This window comes from Sylvia atricapilla, chromosome 5 (genome assembly GCF_009819655.1).
Source record: "Sylvia atricapilla isolate bSylAtr1 chromosome 5, bSylAtr1.pri, whole genome shotgun sequence".
In the NCBI taxonomy this organism is placed as follows: domain Eukaryota; kingdom Metazoa; phylum Chordata; class Aves; order Passeriformes; family Sylviidae; genus Sylvia; species Sylvia atricapilla.
The window spans coordinates 39,229,813-39,250,087 of record NC_089144.1 but is presented as its reverse complement, the minus strand read 5'-3'; the positions used below and the strand labels follow the sequence as shown (position 1 = coordinate 39,250,087).

The following is a 20,275-nucleotide window of genomic DNA, read 5'->3' as shown; positions in this document are numbered from 1 at the left end:
AGAAACTACTGGGCTGACTAGTTTTTAGAGACTACTTGCAGGCAGAGACTACTGCCTGCCTCTTTTAATTAAATTGTAAATATTTTAAGAGGTCATCTTCTCTTTTTCCTAACATCAATGCAGTGGATAATAATGCTTTTCTTATAAACACAAATTTATTATTATGATTTTTTTTCCTATTGCAGCTCATCCACTGTCATGTCTATTTCCAGAAGATTTCTCATGTCTGTTGCATCAGACATCTGGTCAGTGTAGCTCAATTACAAGCCAAGGATTGTAAGAACTGTTTCAATTAGCATAATTCTCTCAGTCACGAACAGTACAATCTTTGTCATCTGGAAAGAGAATTATATAAGGTTACATCTAGACATTGTAGTAATTCTGGAGTTGTGTGGTTGAAGGGAGAGGTGGGATTTTTTCTGCACTTAAAACACAGACTTAAAATGCTTCAAATACTGTTTTATCATTTAATACTATCCATTCACTTCTTCACTGGAATACAGGCCTATGTTCAGCAGAGTGGCATAACAGAGTGGCTCTGGTGGCTATTCAAAAAACAAAGAAGATGTGAAAATGGCCACACAGTCAAGATGGCAGCATTGCCAGGTTCAACGCTACCAGGAAACTTAAAGGAAAACCTGGAAGGCAGCCATTAAGTAGCAGAGGAGAAAATACCCTCTGTTTAAGCTCTGTCATCCTGAGGACTGACCAGGATATGTTTTGCTCAGTTCACTCCTAATGTAGGACAGTGTGTCCCTTATTCTCCATAAAACCAGCCACTGTTTCTTGTGCCTCCGTGTCCCCAGCCATAAAGGATTGTTGGGCGTCCTGTAGGTTGGTTTGGGCTTTTTTTTTTTTTTTTTTTAATGTATTTTAGTAATAACTGTGTAAATTAGGAACTAGTGTTAAAGAGAAAAAAATGAGTGAAGGTACTGGTACTGTTCGGAATCCCACTCACCATTCAGTATGGCTTGAGTCCTCTGGACTGCTTTTCAGAGACACTTTGATCTTTCTCTTGACAATACACAGGTGCTTAAGGAGAAGTCAGGCCACCAAAAATACTTTTCATGCATTTCTCTATGTATTTCTTTGGGTCATATGGGTTTTGTGTAGTAGATCAGGTCTCTGGAGACCTAGACAAGAACCTTACATTTACTCTTCTCCAGTAGACTTCTCATTCTTCCAAAGAAGACTTTACCTGCCTCTAGAAAACTTTATTAGTTAATATTTAGATTTATAAGAAGAAAAAAAAATTTTCTTGGGTATTGTCATCCTGAGAGTGCTTACATAAAGACACAGCTTCATTTTTTCAGATTTTCTGAAAGTAAACCTTATGTCTTTCCTGAGCCGTTTTCTCTTGTGCAGAAAGTAAGAAGTATTTTAGTTCTAATACAGATTAGCCACTTTGAACTTGTACCCTTGTTCCAAAGAATGTTTCCTGCTAAGACAGAACCTCTGTCTGTTGTACATGTAAATGCATGGTTTGCCTGTATTTGGGATTTGTATCTCTCAGCAGCAGTGTTGTTGCCTAGCAAGTCTGATATGACACAAGACTAATACAATATGTGTTGGTAAAGCTGATTTTAAATTTAAAATGACAGTTAGTGTGCCCTTTTTAGTCCTTAATTAGTCACTGTTTATACTGATCCGTATTCCTTTTGTTTTCCCCGCTCAGATGTTGCAAGAGCTATAGAGTTACTGGAGAAGCTACAGGAATCTGGAGAAGTACCAGTACACAAGCTACAGTCTCTAAAGAAGGTGCTGCAGAGTGAGTTTTGTACAGCTATCAGAGAGGTATGAATTTGAGATTTATAGTTACTTCTCAGACTAACATTCCTCACCTGTAAAGAAAAGTGTGTTTGCCTTTCCCTGCTACATTGTATAAAGGATGATGGATGTGAGATGTGTCTGTGGCTGCCTGCTACTGTGCAGAATGTTGAAGTTATTGAAAAGCAGACAACAGAACAATTGGGTCAGCAAGACATGGAAGCTAAGGCAATTAGCCTTGCTGAGGAGAAGGGGTGATTAATTAGTACTTTAGTATGGTGCTTGCATTGTTTGAGGGTCTGTGGTAACCTGTAGAGCAATGTGCTGGGATTAGGGACCATGCCAGTTTGGGTCAGTGCAAGCTTGAATGCCTCTCCTTTGGGCTCAGGTGTGTCGTATGGAGGTGCTGATAAAACAGAATGCAGTGACAACCAAAAGGGGCAAAGCTGAAGTTAACTGAGCTGACAGGAGTCTTACCTCGGAAGTCAGTGCTTTGCTCCTCATGTCAGAAATCCTTGTCATACTGCTAAGACCTGTGATCATTGCACTACCAGCTGTGGTCAGGGCCTTCCTAAGCTCTTCCCAACAGTACATAAATAGTAATTGTTTTCTTCAAGTCAGGCTAGAGAAGATGCACCACACTTCTACATGGACACAGGCAGTATCTTTAAGGCAGTTAAACAACAAACACTTCTCTTGGGAGTTCATTAGAAAGAAAACATGGTTTAATACAACATTGTGTCAGATACTTTACCGACCAAGCCAGGGAAACTCTTAGCCTGCTGAACAGAAGCAGCTCTAAATGCCCTAATGAAGGCAATATCTTTTTAGTAGAAAACCTGTAAGAACTTCTGTTTATCTGTCTGCTGCCTGGAACCAATCTTCCATTGCTAAAATCAATGGGGAATCTAATGTTCCCTTGATGGTAGCAAAATTGAGCTCCTGATAACTTGTCAACAACAGCAGATTGATTGAGTGGACTGCTGAGTGGCTGAAAGGGAAAAAGAGATGAACAGACATTAGTTTAATAAGCAAAATGGAACACACTCTTTGTTTTATGGAATATATTCTTCAATGTGAGAATAAGAAAGAGGCTTCCACCTAATTAAATTGCAGTTTTCAAGACTTTTTAAAGGGACTAGTGTTCCCTGACAATAAATAATAAATAGCATTCCCTGACAATAAATAATGGCACTGTGTACCCTTAAAAGCTGATATTCTGACTAGTCCTTTCATTTAACCAAACTAAATGTTTCTTTAAGTAACCACAGAGAGTAGAAAAGTTGTGAGATTGTTTGGAGTTTTCTTCAGACAGCAGAGCCTGGTACTCCATTTGTTAAAGGCAGCTTTGAATCTTTGCAGCATTGTCAGTGAAATCATAACAAATTTATATTAGTCTCTGGAAAACAGTTTTAGCAGAAGCAAACAAAAAATTTAAAACCAGGAAGTTGGCTTAGAAAAATGCATTCTCAGTTCAATGAACTGGAAGTAGATCTTGATAAAATCATCTCAGTGGCACAAAAAGACTTTACAGAGTATTGTGGAAAGACAACCTGCACGTGACTGGAACTAGTTGTTATCCAAGAATTGAGTGATGATGAGTAAACAGTTCTAGCAACTTCATAAACAAAAGTATGTATGTATTATTAAGTATATATAGATAAACTATCCATCTAATATATTGCTAGCAGAGAACAAAATTTCTACACCCTGGAAAATTGTACCATTCACTGCTATGCATGTAAATAATTTTTTAGGAAAAAAATCTTCAAATATAAAAGGCCCAATATTAAATCTTTTCATTTAGGAAGAGTAAGAGGATTGACATATGAACATTGCGAGTACTTATGGTTGTTCAATGTGTGACTTCTCTTTTTAGTTACATTAAGTCCTTGGCAAATATTTAGACTGTAACTCTTCTTTTCTACCAGTTGAAGAGCTGTTGGAAAACTTAGAAAATAATTGCTTCTATATTAGAAAAAAATTATAAAACTCTGGAATAATTTGGCCACATTACATTGTTAGCTGTCTCTAAGCACTGCAACAGGGGCTGGGAGGGTATCTGAGCTGTGTTGTGTCATTTATCAGGGATGCCCTTCTTGTATGTCCTTCATGTAAGCTGGAGTTTATTGAACGGCACAGATTTTTCTGAATGTGTTTGAGTTTGAGATAGCTAAGGCTAGACAGAAATTTCCCTACAAATGCTCTCTCCAATTGTTTATCTTAGTGCAAGATGTGAGAGTGTGGTGACTAGATTTTAATTTTCTTTATTAGCACCTACACAGACTAGAGGAGGAAAGTTGTTGACATTACAAGAGAATGCACGGCAGTCAGTTGGAAGTAATGAGAAAAGTGGGAGTGAAGCAGACCGGGTGTGAGCTGTAGGTAGGAGTAATCAAAATGGGATGAGGAGATAGGCTTTGTGTTAGTATGCAAATTGTGAAAGAGACTGCTTTTTATATATATGCAGATACTCGGATCTGCAGTGTGCTGTGTTCATTCTATATGCAAGATCTGAGCTTATTTTCTTTCATCAGAAAATCTAGTAAAAGAGATTAAGGCTGACTTTTGTAGTCCTGTGAACACCATAATGGAGAAACTTTAGGACATAAAATTTTTCATTTTCCAGCCTACAAAATTAAAGAAATGTAATTGTCTAGTGAATTTGGTGGTTGAAATAAGTTGCAGAGAAACTCAGCATTGGGCTGAGTGTAGGTGGAAGGATTGAAGATGGAACATAATATGGAGTGTGTATTATGCTAACTAAATGTGACTTATCCCTTCTACAAGTAGGAATTCTTTAACTACAGAAGCAGGAGGTTACTTTTATGACCCATTAGCCTTTAAAAGTATGAGATGTGTTATTAGATGACATACATTCCAATCTAATGTGTAGGAAGCTACCTAATGGCTGTAATTAATTGTATTTATGGGAATCTATTTAGTAAATGAAATTTCTAAATCCCTACACTGATATTCCAAAGAAATAAATTTTTCTTAAAGCGACTGACTGAGTGAAATTTAAATAGAAGTACTTTAGCATTTTTCAAGGATGCTATGTTAGGAAATGGTGATTAATGGTTCTCACTTAGCTAAATATAAGTGCCACAAACTGAAATATTCTGTCTGGCGCTAGGCAGGAATATGGATTAGCTCTGAAAATAATGGAAATAATTGAAGTGTGTAATGGCCACAATATTTCCTTTTTACCTCAATACCCCTAGACCAGAAAACAACTTTACCAAAGTCTGATCATATTAAAAGTCAGTTTGGAAAAAAAATTGTGTTTTTAAATTATTTATTTTATAAGCTCCCTAGCTACATGAAGATTAATTAGCCTTCTATAGCTTTGTCGTCTGATAAAACTTGCACAAATCTTGTCCATTATACCGTTAAGTCCTTTACCCTTCTAAATGTTTTTTGCTGTTTATTTAAAGCTGTTGTTATGTTATAGTCATCTGATTTTCAGGGGTTACTGGAATAAAGAAGGGCTGTGAAAGTGAATGCATAATTGAACTACTGAGAAGTTATACTCATATGCAACATAAAACTAGACAACCTAATTGATAAAGTTACTTTATTTGTTATCGGTTAGCAAAAGGAAATTGTAAGAACTGTAGGATAAAGTGAGTTTCTGGTCTAGCAAGAAACCCTAAAGACCTGTGGGCACAGATGATAGGATAAAAAGCTGAGCAAAACACAGTGGATCACCAACAAGAAAATGTGACATGCCTTAACAGTTTAGCACCAGGAGAATAACAATGCAGTTTGATAAACACTTGCATCTCCTGGTGAGCAAAGTTTCCTTTCAGGCTGATTCTCTAATTTTCATTTCTGTGTGTTAAATATGTAATATTCAGGTGGATTTCATTTTTCTCCCAGCTTGTCTTTGCTACACAATCTTCCATTTCAAGGTTAAATTGAAAGTTTTTCTATGTGGATATTATTTGAAATAAGATCTGACTAGGAAATACCTATGAATGCATGCCAGAATTAATCAGCTAAAAATGCGGTGTGGCAACCAGACAGACAAAAGTAACCATTATTTTATATTGGTATGAGTCCCACCAAAATATCACGTCATCAGAAAAGCAGTTCTGTAGGATTCAGTCACTGATGAAGGAGGAGCAATCAACACAAAGTAATCTATTCTTGTCCATCTTCTGTGAGATTAGTCATTGGGAAAGCATGTTGTCTTTGAAAATAGTTCAGTTCCCACCTCAGCAGTTTAAAACTTTCTTAAGCTTGCTATAAAATATAAACAGAGCATCCTGGATATTTCAAGAACCCTGTTGACTTACAGGCATAAAAATGGCAATGACAGAACACTGACTAATATTTTTTATGGGGTCCTAATGCTCTAGTTACTTTAGAGATATATTTGCTTATGTTGTATAGTATTAAAATCACAGTTTCGTTATATATTAGGTAGGATAGTTTAATAAGCCTAGTCAGTATATTGGAATTATTTCCTTTATTTAATAATTTTCATTTCCATGCCTTAGCAATCTGAATGCCCAGAATCCCCGTGCTGCTGATGTGAAATGTGTTTTTATCTGGTCATTTCCTCAAGCTGCCCACCCACACTTTCCATTATTAACCCTGGTATATGTCTTTGCAAATATTTAGGAACCAGAAGAAGGCTGCTGGGTAGTGAAAACTGAATCTGGTGGTACTGTGCTTATCACTATATTGTGATGCCATGTGTGACAGCAGAAGGCTGACTGGAGCCCTTAGATGTTCATTCACTTCAGATTTCACTTCAGATGTCCCAGTATGGTGGTATACTCCATTTTTACAGGGCTGTACTGAATACAACAATCTGGGTATTAGCTGGACTCAGGCAAAAATCCTCATTAATTCTTTTATTCAATTATTAATTTAAGAATTATTGTAGGAGTCATTTAAATACCTGTTTTCATTGTGTTTCAAGAATCTTAAAATTTGTTTGTTCAGTTTGCAATATAATGCTGTTCCGCCACATCCCAGACCTAGTCTCTGAAAGCAGAATTTCATTGTTTTTTGTCTGATGAGTCCTTATAAAAATTGAGGTGCACCAGGCCAAATTTTCTCAGTTGGCACCAAGGTAAGCCCCAGAGAGTCCAAATTCTGCCCTGTATTAATGCTTTTTTTTTTTTTTTTTTTTTTTTTTTTTGTTCCCCTGTAAGCTGCATGTTTGTTACAGGAAATACAATTCTGCTCAGTCTGTCATCTCCACAGGGCACGCCCAGCTTTTGAAGTTTTAAAATTATAAGATGCAAGCTTGGGGAAAAAAGGTGCATTGAGAAGACTTACTGCTATAATTCACAGCACAGAACTGTGATTAAAGCTCAGTAGGCAGCCTGACATCTAAAGATCCCCTGCTGTCACATTTACCCGTGCAAACCGAACTGTTGGTCAGATTGAGCAGAAGTGATATGTCAGACTTACTAATAAGGCAATTAGTAAACAAAAGGGCAATAGGATGACACATAGAAGCAAAGTGACGAAGATTTATCAGCTCAGATTTGTACCTGAGGTCACAAAAAGCAGTGTGGTTGCCTCATTAGACTGCCTGGGAAGCAGAGTTCTCCTTAGGCTAATCTGATACCTTGTTATAACTTGTTCTAATGTTCCTGATAACTTATTCAGAATCACTGTACCATTAGTCTAGTAGTAGGACTCATGCAGTAGCAAATACAGAATTGTGCAGATTGACCTATTTCATTCAGATTTTTGCATATTTATGCATTGATTTTTTTGTACCTTTTCAATAAAACGTGTATTTCTGGATGCTAATTTGTAGTTTTGTTATTTTATCTTATCTTTTTTTTTTTTAGATATTGGAGTGGATTATAATGTCAGCCAAACCAGTCCAGTTTATCTGAATCCTGGGGCTGTGTAGCATTTGCAAGAATCTTCTACTGTACCTTTCCATCTCTTTTTCATTTCCATTGTCCCAGCAATGAAAAGCCACAAAAAATAATGATTTTTTGTTTCCACTTAATGAGTATTTCCATCGCTCATAGGAAAGACATTACTTAGCTTGACTCAAATATGATGGTATGGCACAGTAGGAATGTATTCATGTTTTACAGAATTTTGCCTTCTGCCTCCTGGTTGCAGGTACTGTACTCATAATGGTGAGTTGAGAGAAGGATTTGCAATGTATTCTAATTAGATAATAAAAAATCAGATTCCTAAAGATGAGCTGTCTGCTCTTTGTCTTGCCACCATGCTGGATTAGGCATTGAAAAGTTCAGCAGAAAAGCTTAAGTTAGGAGTAAACACAGAACTTTTTTTCTTTTTTAAATTACCCCACTGTGTTAAAATATCTGCTATTTTTTAGAGTGAATGTAATCAGAAATTACTCCAGTTTTAAAAAACAATGGAGTTTCATTTGACACTTTACCATAACTGATTGAAGCAACTCTGTTGCTCACAAGTCCTGGATGGTATGAATAAGAACTTTTGAAAATTATTACCTTGTAACTCAGCAGATGGCCTTCATTAATGGCAATTATATGAATTTACCAAGCTGCCCAAGCATTATCTGAGAAAAGGCATTATTTAGTCTCTGTGCAATTACAAAGTCCCTACCACTTTCATGACTTCACTGCAGGAGATTCAAAACAGCTGCCATTGTCACTTTTTTTGTTAGCTGCCTAGAGCTAAGTGCATAGATTTCACAGATAGAGTACCCTAGAATCTGGGACCAGACTGTATCATTGGTCTTTAATGGATGCTTTCTCCCACTGGTTTTGATTAAAGATTAATTTTTAGATTTGGCTGATGGCTATATATCTAATCGCATTTATGCTCTGCTTGTGTAACTGTGCCTTTCACAGCAGATAAATAAATACTTTAGTGCTTCAAGAGTCCTACGATGTACAGAATCAAAACATTATCTTGTTCATCTTACAGTTTATCTGGGTGGCTGTATCACATTTACTAAAACTTTCTGAGTGGTGCTCAGGTGATGCTCTCATTTTGGCACACAGCTGCAGTTCCGTGTGCTGTGGAGAATGACTCCTGTGGAACGTGTGGTGGGTCTCAGCATCTTTTTTGTTTGCTCACATTATCATTTTAGTTTATGGTTGCAGTATCCTATTTGATTACATAAAACTCTTCAGAATAAACAGAATAGCCTCTGCTGCAGTTCATCTCAAGCCTGCTTCTTCCTTTTGGGAGAAATTAGCAGCAAGGTTAACTACCAAGTAATATTAATAAGTGACAGGTTGTTGGAAGCCACTGCACCTTTTTTTTTTTTTTGGATGGAGCCTCAGTATCCCTCTGCTGCCACTTAACTGATGCCACTGATGAGACTCTTGAGAAATGCTGCTCAATCTCCATTTTTTTAACTGTGCCTTCAGAAAAGAAAAGAAATTGTAAAACTCTTAAAACTCTTATTTTAGCTATATTTTTGTTGGCATTTAAAATAAGAAGCATCAGTAGTTTCCTTTTTTCTCCCTGCCTTCTCAGCTTGATATGAACATGTGAGATGAGCTTGCATGATGATGTCACGTTTCATCCAGGTGCTCATTTTGGCAAGGTTTTGACAAATCTGTTAAAGTTTGGAATATGGCTGTTGCATATGTCAGCTCCAACAGCAGATACAGACTTACTGATAAAGTGGAGAAAATCAGTGTTTATTAATGCTTGGAGTATTTCTGAACTCGGAAGTAACTGGCAGTGATGTCTAAGTGATGTTTAAATTATAAGCTGTGAGTTCCAAGTGATCTTATGGGAATCAACTAATCACACACATTGGTATTTCTTTTTATCCTGGTATATTTCAGTAGAAGCAGCAAAAGAGACTTTTAGGACTGTATTTTGCTAAAGATTGCAAGGGATACGGTTTCTGCATCACCCGTAGCACTGTTTTAAAGATGCCAGATCATAGTTCCCATTGATTTAGAGCAGAATATAGAACAGTGTGTCAGAGATAGGAAATAAACTAAATTATGCAATTATATTTTTCTTGCCCCTCATATAAGTACTTTCTACTTGCAAATAAAAGTCTGTTTTTCCTTGTTCTTTAAAGAACAAGGCAACTTGTTAGGCAACTAAAGTGTTAGGCAACTTCCTATTGATTTCAGAGTGTCAGCAATGACTCCAGGCAGAATTAACATTAGAAGGAAGAGGGGCCACACAGAGGTCTTGTGTGTCCTAACAGCAACACCAGGCGTGTTTCAATTGACTCACCCAATATGTGCTGAGGATGTGACAGCGTGCATTTTCGGCTGCATCTGCTGCATGCTTCTGCTCACACATAAGGGAGGAAAGAGATTCTGGCCCCAGCCTGTAACCCCTGTTGGGTTGTTTCTTGGACAGACACAGCATCATATGGCAAGAGCTCAGGGACCAAAACTTGGCTCAGCTTTCTGACACCACCACAGGTACTGTCAGAGCAGAGTGCACACCACCATTTTCCATGTAAAAAATAAAAAATAAAAAAAATTTTTAAAAAAAATCCATTTTAACTTGAGCCTTCATACAGGATTTCACCATAAATTAAAATATTATACCTTTGCAGTGATTTTGCTTAATATATTTTAACAATGTCTCAGGCTCGTGCTGTTTGCTGTTTTTTTTCTTACTGCCTAAGGACAGCTTAATAATGCATCAGTATTCTGATCAGTTTTTTCACTTTGGTAGAACTGACCTAGTTTCCTCCCTAACCCCCATCCCCTAAAGAAGGAAACATTTAAATAAAATATCCTCAATGAAAATGCTAAAGCCAGCATTCATAATACTTCTTCCACATGGTCTGAAATTAAAACTGTCTCATCTCCTCAAGTTGTTAAACAAGACTGAATTTCATTTACAGGTTTGTGCTTTTTAATTGGTTAGCATTCCTATGGCATCATGTGGCAACATCCATGCAGTGTTACTTCCTGGAAGGGGATTGCTGTAACAATTGCAAAAAAAAAGCAAAATTTGGTTTTGAAATTAGACACCAGTGGTTTTCCCAATGCAAACATGTAACTGCTCAAGGGCTAATGGGAGCTTATCATGTAAAAATATTCAGAATGCGAACAACCTTGAATGACCACACTCTGTCTGATATAAATAGCTCATTAATAGAGACTAGTTGTCACAAAGCAGCTTTTTCAAATTCAGTTGTCAAAATTCAGTAGCCGCAGGCAACAACTTACATAATACAGACATGTCAGTGCTTCCAGTGAGTACAATAATGTAGCACATGCCTTCCTCTCAAAGGTACGTTTCAGCCATGTCAACCTCCCTGTACTCACAGGTATCTGTCAACTTGTCCTGTTGACATTGACAAAAGAAGAACTTTGGTGAGCTTGCACTCAGGGCAGACTGAAGATTATGTACATGTATACATTGTGAGCCTGGGTATAAGATTGCCTAACTGCTTCTGTTGAGATTACTCAAACACCTGTCACAGTCCTATAACAAAATAGGCTTTTGTGATTTGTTTGTTAAAACAATCTTGTTTAAGAAGACTCTAAGTTAATTGTAAACTTGCAGTTGTGGGGTGTATGCATCACATCCATGGCATTCTTCCACAAGCAGTGGTTTTGTGGGGGTCTGTCCCTCACAAGCACTGCTATTTAGACAATTCTCAAATTCTCTTGCTTTTCAGATATTCAGAACAGTCTCTTCCACAATTTTTTAGATTAACTTCCAAAGATGAAAGTAGCTATTAACACAACGTTAATACTTTTTGAGTCAACTAGATTGATAGGAAAGAAAATCAACCTGCTTTCAACTACCCTATGGAACTACTGTCTTCTGGTCTCTGGTGTATGACAGTGTTTAGTACAGTATATTAGCAAGAGGCTATAGCTCTGTATCTATATAGTTCTGGAGAAAACATGCTCTTGATGTGCTTTCCCAAGCATGCTTACCACAAAAGATGATTTCTAAAAAGCAAAACAGAGGCAAAAACCCAGAAATTCCATCTGATATTCAAGAGATACAAAACTTATCACACCATTGCTAGATATTTTCCACTTTCATTGAACTACCATAAGTTTATGGCTGAATGGAAGTGCTCCACTCCTTTGGTTTTCAGCTTGGGTAAACTTCCAGATGTAAAGAGTCACTATGAATGAGGAATTAAGAAAGAGGAATTATGAAAGAGAAAATGTAGTTGGGTCAGCTGCATACCTCCGTGCTGCTAATATGCAGACTTTTGGTTGTGCTTGACATGATGTCTTTTTTTAATGTCATCTTCTGTTCAGGTGTCATCTTAGACAGATAATGAGATCTGTTTGAAAGTAATTTTGTAGAAAAGCAAATACAGTTTGAAAATTCAGAAAACCTACCATAAAGGGCAGAGATTTTAATTGAGTTCTGAAAAGTCTGTAGCTCAAGCAAAAGTAGCGATTGTCTAGTCATACAAACCAATGCGTTCCTTTCCGCAGACATAAATATGAATGGAAAATATAGGCAAGAGGTTATGGGTAAGGAAAAAGGCGAAACAGAATATCAAAGAGTCAAAACTTACGAAAACAAAGTAAAGTGGGAGAGACACAGTTTGTGCTGCAGGTGGCATTTGCTCTCAGAAACAAGGGATTCACAGGCACCACAGTGGAGAGGTCTGCAGCTCTCTAGTGCATCTTTGCCCTGTAACTTCTCCCAGTCACAAGACTGGGCATTCTCCTGGCCTGCCCCAAGGACTGGTTCATGCACACCAAAGGAAGTCAAATGTGGGTCTCAGAGCAGTCCTGAGAGCCCTGACTGAACTCCTGGGAGTCAGCTCCCAATTTGGAGAGGAAGGGAAAAGAGAGGCCAGCAACTATGCTGAATAAAGCATCTTCTGCTTTTCTCTCTTTTTTCTCTGTAAAAGACTGATTAAGATACTTCTATTTGCTTGACATCTTAGAAGGGAAAAATATTTATCATCCTCTCCAACACACAAAGGCAATTAGGAAGACAGGGATTCAGCTCGTTGACAGCAGATATATAGTACTGAGGTGTAAGTAAATAACAATCTCTCTTTTATAGCTTAGCATCAGTTCTGCAAGGATGCACACATGTACACTGTTCCATTGACATGACTACAGAAGCGCAGTGAAACCAATTATGTCCTCCTTGCTCTGGTTATTCTCATGCTAACTCTCCCCTCTGTACTGTCAGTCAGGCTTTTGTCTTCCCTTCTTTGAAAGTCTTCTTCCAAAAATAGATACACAATTCTTTTCTACACTTGAAGCAACAGAAAGTATAGCAAAGTAGCTAAGCCCAGATGATGCCAATATATATTTTAAACGTCATTTATCAGTCTTTTTGCAGATTTTTTTTCTTCATTTCACCTTTTACCTGCTTACTTATGATTTACCTAAGTCACTTACTTAGGTTGTGACTTCTTGATTTTACTGCATCATATTGCAGGCACTGTGGAAATACAGCTGATTATTACTAGTTACATGTATCATCCTAAGGAACTCCTAACGTTTTTGAAAAAGGTTACTTCCCCACTCAGAAATTTCAGAAAACTGTGTCTGGGCTTGCTGTGTCATAGGTCTGAATTGCAATGTACTCTGTCTTGGATTGTGTTTATGGGAGTTTCTGAGCACCTATTGGTTGCTGTAAAATTATTTCTGCCTCATGCCTCTGCCCTTCTGGTGTTCAGATCAGCTTGTCCTAAAGTTGAGCATCATTATTGTAGGTACAGTTGTACTTAAAATTACACATTTCATCAGGGGATGAATCATTAAATACCTCTTACAGAAGATAATGAAATAAAATAGTGTAATTAAATTCTGTCTTAGAGAATTCGTCAGAAAAGATGCTGCATCATTCAGGTTGTAAACAGAATACTGTTTCTAGACACCTTTACGAAACAGGCTGCTAAGTGCACTGTTTTTCCTGGACCTTCTACAGCTTTGCGTTGCCTTAAATAGCTAGGCTTAAATAGCTTGCTGCTTTGTTATGAGTCTGTGTGGAGTAATTTTTGGTAAGCAGCTAGCTCCTAAAGTACCTGTAAGGCTGCTCCCCTTCCTGCGCTCCAGTAATCTTAAACCAGCTGCTTTGCCTCCCAGCTGAATGCTGGGGATGAGGCCCATCATCATAACAATAATACCTGCTGCAGCTGACTCACTACAGCTCCTGCTGGGAGAGGTAATAAAATGTGCATTTCTTTGTGCCTGCGAGAGCTGACACAGTGCAAAGAGGACTCACTTCCAAGTTCAAATTTTCTAACTGTAATTTACCTCCCTCACTCTTTTTGTAATCTTTGAGTAGTGTGGGAGAATAACTTTAGGTTATGTCTGAGGAGACTACCTGCAGAAGCTGAAAAAAGTCTGAGGTCTGTATTCATACTTGGTGGGAGTGTTGTATTCTGTGCTCCACAGGAAAGAGAAAACAAAGCCGAGTACGTCTTGCTCCACAGCACAAATGAAATCTGTGTGAACAAACCCCTCTCTGCAGCATGCCTTTACCCAATGAACACGCAGCACACAGAGACTCACAGTTTTGGTAGAAATCCCTGAGGGAGAAATGATCTGTAACATTACCATTTACCTTCCAGCTGCAGGTTTGTCTTGAAACATTGACATTTCACCTGTAAATTAATCTCTATTATTAATGAATTGTGGAAGCTCCTTTCCCTAGGTGCTAGATCATCAGACTGTGCATGGAGGGAGTCTGTCAGTATGTAATTTTACTAAACACCCATGTATACTTACAGACACTCAAAAAATATTTAGCTGTACATACAAAAGTAGATACGTTCTTTTTCAAGTTAGTAACATACAGTAGCCATCTAGTTACTGTACTGGGCAACTGGCTCTAGGTGGCCCTGCTTGAGCAAGGCAGTTGGATGAGATGACCTCCAGAGTCATTTCCATCCTCAACCAGTCTGTGATTCTGTCATATGTTAATTTTCTTTCTTCAGATTGATCATACTATACAATGATGTCATTCAAAATGATTCGTCAATCAGAGTTGACAAAGTTCACTGTTTTAAAATTTTCTTTTAGTAAATATCCTAGAGAGGAGAATTTCAAATGTATTAAATTAAAATTTGTGCCTTTGTCTTTTTCTATACTGACTGGTATTTTGTTTAAGTAAAGAAATCTACAGTAGATCTTATACAGGTGTCATCTTAAAGATGACATTAGATTCAGGAGAATTGCTATATGCTAAAAATATAATCAGATGTACAGATAATAGTAGGAATTGAAAGAAGAGATTTTTTAAATACATTTGAATTATTTGTCACATAGAGTGGATTGAACAAGAAGCTATATTCCATACCAGAAGGATTTAAATGCCACCTTACTCAGTCTGAGAACAAAGAGATTTTCAGTTTCTGTGTTCTGTGTATGTAGAAGAGGGAGCAGAATGGATTTCTTGTGCTAAAATCATGGTTAAGGTGGTGCTGAGAACAGCACAGATAAAGGGTTTAGTGTGGCTATAGGAAAACAAACAACGTTTGTTTATGGACTTCAGTGCATTGTGAAAACGAGCCCTGATTAGATATGAACCCTACAAAGAGTTTAAGGGGCTGGGTGGAACAGGTACAATTAATCTGTGTTTAGTTGTCAAACTGAATTAGTGAAAAGAAAGTTATGTGGGTGTATGCGTTTTATCATTCTTAAAGTCAAATTACATTAAGCATTATTTAACAGTCAAATAGGATAATTAGATTTACAAATGCCTGAAGCAAATATTCAAGACTGATTGCATCTGTTGCTTATAGACAGTGAGATCTGACATGCAGGACACTTTTTTTTGTAGGAACTGTGCTCTAGATACCACAATCACTAATAACTCTTTGCAGAACATCTGTTAAAAATCTGTTAGCATTGAGAATTTAAAGATTACCCAAGGATTATATTACACTATTGATCATATTTTTCCAGAAGTTTTTGAGCTGCTGGATTATTTTTTTATCTTACTAATTTACTCACACACTTTGTTAGTCTGTTTTTTCACCATTATAAAGTTAGTTACCAGGATACTGGATATTAAAAAGTCTACCAGCTAGATACTGGTAGGATGCAGTCAACAGAAAGTTATATGACTTCAAACCTAACAAACAATGGCATGAATATATCATTATCAGCTCACCTTCGTGATAATCGACCTTAGTCATGAATATTTTAAAGAACTCTCTTGCCCTATGTGAAATACTGTGATCTGTTTTCGAAGTCATTTAATGTCATAACAGTTCAACATTCAAATATATGCCTTTAGACGTTTTAGCAAACCACAACATTTAAAGCTGTGCAAGCAAAAACAGTATGTAGAATTTGCAATCATGTTTTAAGATGAAGGGGAACTTGAAGAAAATACAGCATTTTTAGTGGTTCGGTACACTATGGGTTTTGAAGAAACAAGTATGTAATGATTGATTTCTGCAATTACACAGTATTGTGATATAATGTAGTAATACTTCTTACATAATAATATGTCCTACAACATAATGCAATAAACACTGAACTGTTCTGTGCAGTATAATGCTGAGTATGTAGGCTCAGCCCATTTTTATAATGGTATCATGCAGTAATAAAACATAAGGAACCAGAAATGCTTTGGAGACTATAAAAGAGCTTGCTTTTACCAATTGTTTACAAATAAGGGCAAAATCCTGTATTCTGGTGTGGTCAGTGTCCATGTTCCCAAAGGAAGCAAGATTTCATTTTGAACTGAGAAAGCCAGGAAGATTTTCAGCATGCTCCCCTTGTCTCAGTTTTCTTCATTGGCCCAGATTTTTTTGAATTCAGTTCTAGAATGATGTGTGTGCTGACAGTAGTCAAGACAAACAATCTTTTGCTGTATTGTGGGAGTGTCTGTCATGTTTTAGATCTCTGAAATGTATCACATTTGTTATCTCCTTTCCTTTTTGCCTTTTCCTTATGTATGAAACCCCAAGAAAAAAGGTTTGGGGATCAGTCATCCCCAAACATTTTACTACTTAAGAGTGCTTGATTAACACTATGTCTGTCCACTGAAGTCAGAAATGAGCCACAAATCTTAATTCTGTTCAGACGTTTGCAGCATATGCTTGTCAGTGTGTTAAGTTCTGTATTAAGAGGCTCAGTGGGGAGAGATGGATCGTTATGGTACTGCATATAACAAGTCGTCAGGATAGGGGGATGGGGAACTTCTGTCTATCAATGGGACAAGTCATTGTTTGTAGGTCAGTTAAGTACTTCTCCATCAAAGTATTTCACATTACCAAAGAGGAAAGTTTTGGCACTTCTGTTAAGCATCAAAAAATGAGTGAAAGGTAAATATATTTCTGAAAGTACATTTGAGTCTGTACTCCTCAAGGAACCTAAGGAGATTGCTGTGAAAACTAAAATACTGTAACAGCAAAGGTTCTATCTGATGAACAGTGCAGCCTGAGACATAAAGCACATGAAACGACAAAATTTCTGATGAATTAGGTCACAAAAATGCCCACAGTAAATCAGTGACACGTAGGAACTTTTTTTTTAAGTTTGGTGGTTTTAGAAGAAAGTTAAAGAAAAGGTTTGGTTTGTTTGAATTCACCTTTGTCTTCCAAAAAACTTTCTGTATGTTTTATATAAATATTTTTATTTTTAAAGTTTGCTTACAAAATAACTGGCTAGTATCAAAGCTTTCGTTGTTACTTTTCCTCTGAGAGTGTGACAAATCTAGAGATCAAAGGCAATGTACGACAAAGCCTTTTCCTTTCTCGTTACTGCAGAGGTTTAAAAGGGGGAGTTAAGGGCCAAGGAAAGTGGGCCAAAATGACAGAAAGTTATATATATTGGCAGTGTTGATTTTATGTAATTTATGTGTATGTACAATTTCTTTTTAAAGGATAATCTTACTCATTGACCATGTCTGACCTGACCTACCATACTGTCAACCCCTTCTCAGTATTCCTAGTTATGGCTGATGAAAGGTAGTACTATGACCTTTCTCCAGAACTATTTTCACTTCCATTCTTCAGCTGAGCAGCATTCTTCTTCTTCTGTATGCTGAGCAGCTTACATATTTTTTTAACATCAATTTCCTAAGTCTTTTGGTTCATAAGAAAGTTCAGAGACCAAAGAAGCCATTGTTGGAGGCTGAGACACCACTCAGGTCAGTTCAGATGTTTGCATTCAAGTCAGTTGCCTGGAAACACGAAATTACAGGACTTAACTGTTCTGGTTTGGGGAAAATACTTGCTAGAGAATGGAAGGGAGCTGTGTTGAGAGATGTAAAGTTAAGTTTGGAAAATATTGTGGGAAACACAGACTGATGCTCTGTTAAGCCAAGCATGCTCAAATTTAGCAGACACTTCGCTTTGTGATTGTGTGAATACAGCATTAATGAAAGCTAGTTCTACGAGGGAAAGGGCCTCTCCTGTCTGGGTTAATATAAAGTCCTTGCTTTGCTCCTATAATTAATTTCATTTTATTTTCATGAACATTTTAGGTGTATCAATACATGCATGAAACCATAACTGTTAATGGCTGCCCCGAATTCCGAGCCAGGGCCACTGCAAAGGTAGGATACGTGCAGCTGTTGAAATACGTGTTACCAAAGTGATCTAGTAATTGACTGTGCGCGTGTGTGTTTCAGGTATTCGTGTGTACACTGTAAGAAAATTTAGACATCAGTGGCAGCCCAGAGTCTAGAACCAGTGCTACTTCCCAGGTAACAATCATAATGGAAAATTTCAACCTTTATGCTGCTTCTGTAGCTTAAGAAAAGAGAATGATTTTATGGAGTATGATGCTTTTTGAAAAGTTGCTTTGCAAAAGCAAATCGACTGGTTCTTCTGTAGCAGTCTGCCTGCAACAAACAATATTTTAATGGACTGTTTTCCCATATGTCTCATCCAAAGAGGACACAGTTATTTGGGAGGTAGAAACTAAACAATTAAAAATCCTCTTTTAACTAATGGGAGCTGTAGGTACTGAGCAAGTGATAAGGATGAACAGTGGCAGAAATGGCCTGATCAACATTTTATTGACTCCACAGCTAAATGTAAGCCTTTCTGATACATTGCCTGTTTTTTAATAAAATATATTGTCTCTTTGTCCATGTGGACCTGCCTTTCTTATATCCTAAGACAATGACAGCTACGTTACTGCTGCTACTGAAATGATAAGGGAATTCACACAACCATGAAAGAACCCATTCTGTGTGCCAGTATGAAATATGCTCTGTATTTTCATAACATGCACAAAAATAGATGCTTCCAAACAAGGAGATCCACCATGCCTTCCTTTTTCCCATTATCATTTTGCACAAAACACTGTCTTTTATGTGGCATAGCAGATTTTATGCAAAATAACTTGCAAACCCATAAATATTTTTAAAGAGATTTCTTTATGGTCCCATTCCTATGAACATAAACTCCCTGAAGTCCTAGTGGAACTAAGATCTCTTAGCATTAAATATTTATGTTCGGCGATTTTAATTTAAAGCTGTATCAGAAGATGAAGGTTGAGAGTATGTTACAAAATCATTTAAGAGTATTTTAGGGAGGCAAGCTCTATAATAGCCTCAAATAATCTAATATAGTGTAAATTGCAGTATATTTTCCATGTTAAATAGGATTTTCTTTTCTGTAGGTTATTTTTCTGATTTTAGCCTTGTAATTGAAAACTAACAGTGAATGTTAATTTGTAAGATCTTTGATTCTATATAGAGAAATGTGTATATGAAATCCTGATTTGTTTACACTGCAGATAAACATAGAAATTATTGCTATGTTATTTAGTAAATGGGGAGAAGTCCAATTAATGTTTCCCATTCTCATTTCTTACTCATATAGAACAGCAGGTTACAGAGCAATGTTTCAATATCGCAATATTTCCTGGTTATTTCTGGGCTGTCTGCATTTCATTCTCCTAGTGCGTTCATGTCTGACATAATATGTATGCATGATGACAAGTTCTGCATGTGCAAAAACATGTAACTGAGAATGCTCCATTATGTCACATCATCCACTAGCTTCTATTAAGCATAAGCATTATAGGATGCTGAAAAATATTTGTGCAATGCAAAATTGTTCAAGCAGTTTGAACTAAAAACACATTTTAAAAGCTATAAAATATTTTCTTAACGTTTACTTAATGATTTATTAAGACTGATAAGTAAGAAAATGCTTGTAGTGAAAAATCAAGTATAAGTGTAATATTTTCCTGGATGCAAGCTTTACAGTATGTTGCTTTTTTTTTTTTTTCTTCTGGAATAAGTTAAACAATCTAGATATTTTTCTCATTGATTTATATATGTGTCGTTGTCTTAAGTTTTAATTTTTCAATAAAAGTTTTGGAATTATATAATAAAACTCCTATTCCTGTTCCAGAAGTTATTTGGTTTGCAAGATCTCAAAAAGATTATAAATTAAACTTTTAATTTAAGAATATAATTTGAGGATATAAAAATAAATAATTCCATAACTCTGAAAGCAAAGCAGAGAGTTAACAATTCAGTTCATCCACTTTATTTCAACTAGGAACACATTAGAGATCCCCTTATCTTATCCTACAGGAATAAATTTTCTCCCTGTGAAAAGGCAAAGAGGAAATGCGCTAATGATCATAAGGGTGCACCACCACAGAGTAAGGCTTCTTCTGCC

General features: G+C 36.8%; 1 protein-coding gene across 2 annotated transcripts in view; it reads left to right on the top strand.

The window, feature by feature from the left end:
- Positions 1 to 20,275, top strand: part of LIN7A (lin-7 homolog A, crumbs cell polarity complex component) — a 46,434-nt gene that overhangs the window by 17,575 nt on the left and 8,584 nt on the right. For both annotated transcript variants that reach the window (XM_066319224.1, XM_066319225.1), the window contains exons 2-3: positions 1,676 to 1,794; positions 18,118 to 18,189. In XM_066319224.1, coding sequence (XP_066175321.1) covers positions 1,676 to 1,794; positions 18,118 to 18,189 — 191 coding nt within the window. The remainder of the gene's footprint in view (positions 1 to 1,675; positions 1,795 to 18,117; positions 18,190 to 20,275) is intronic.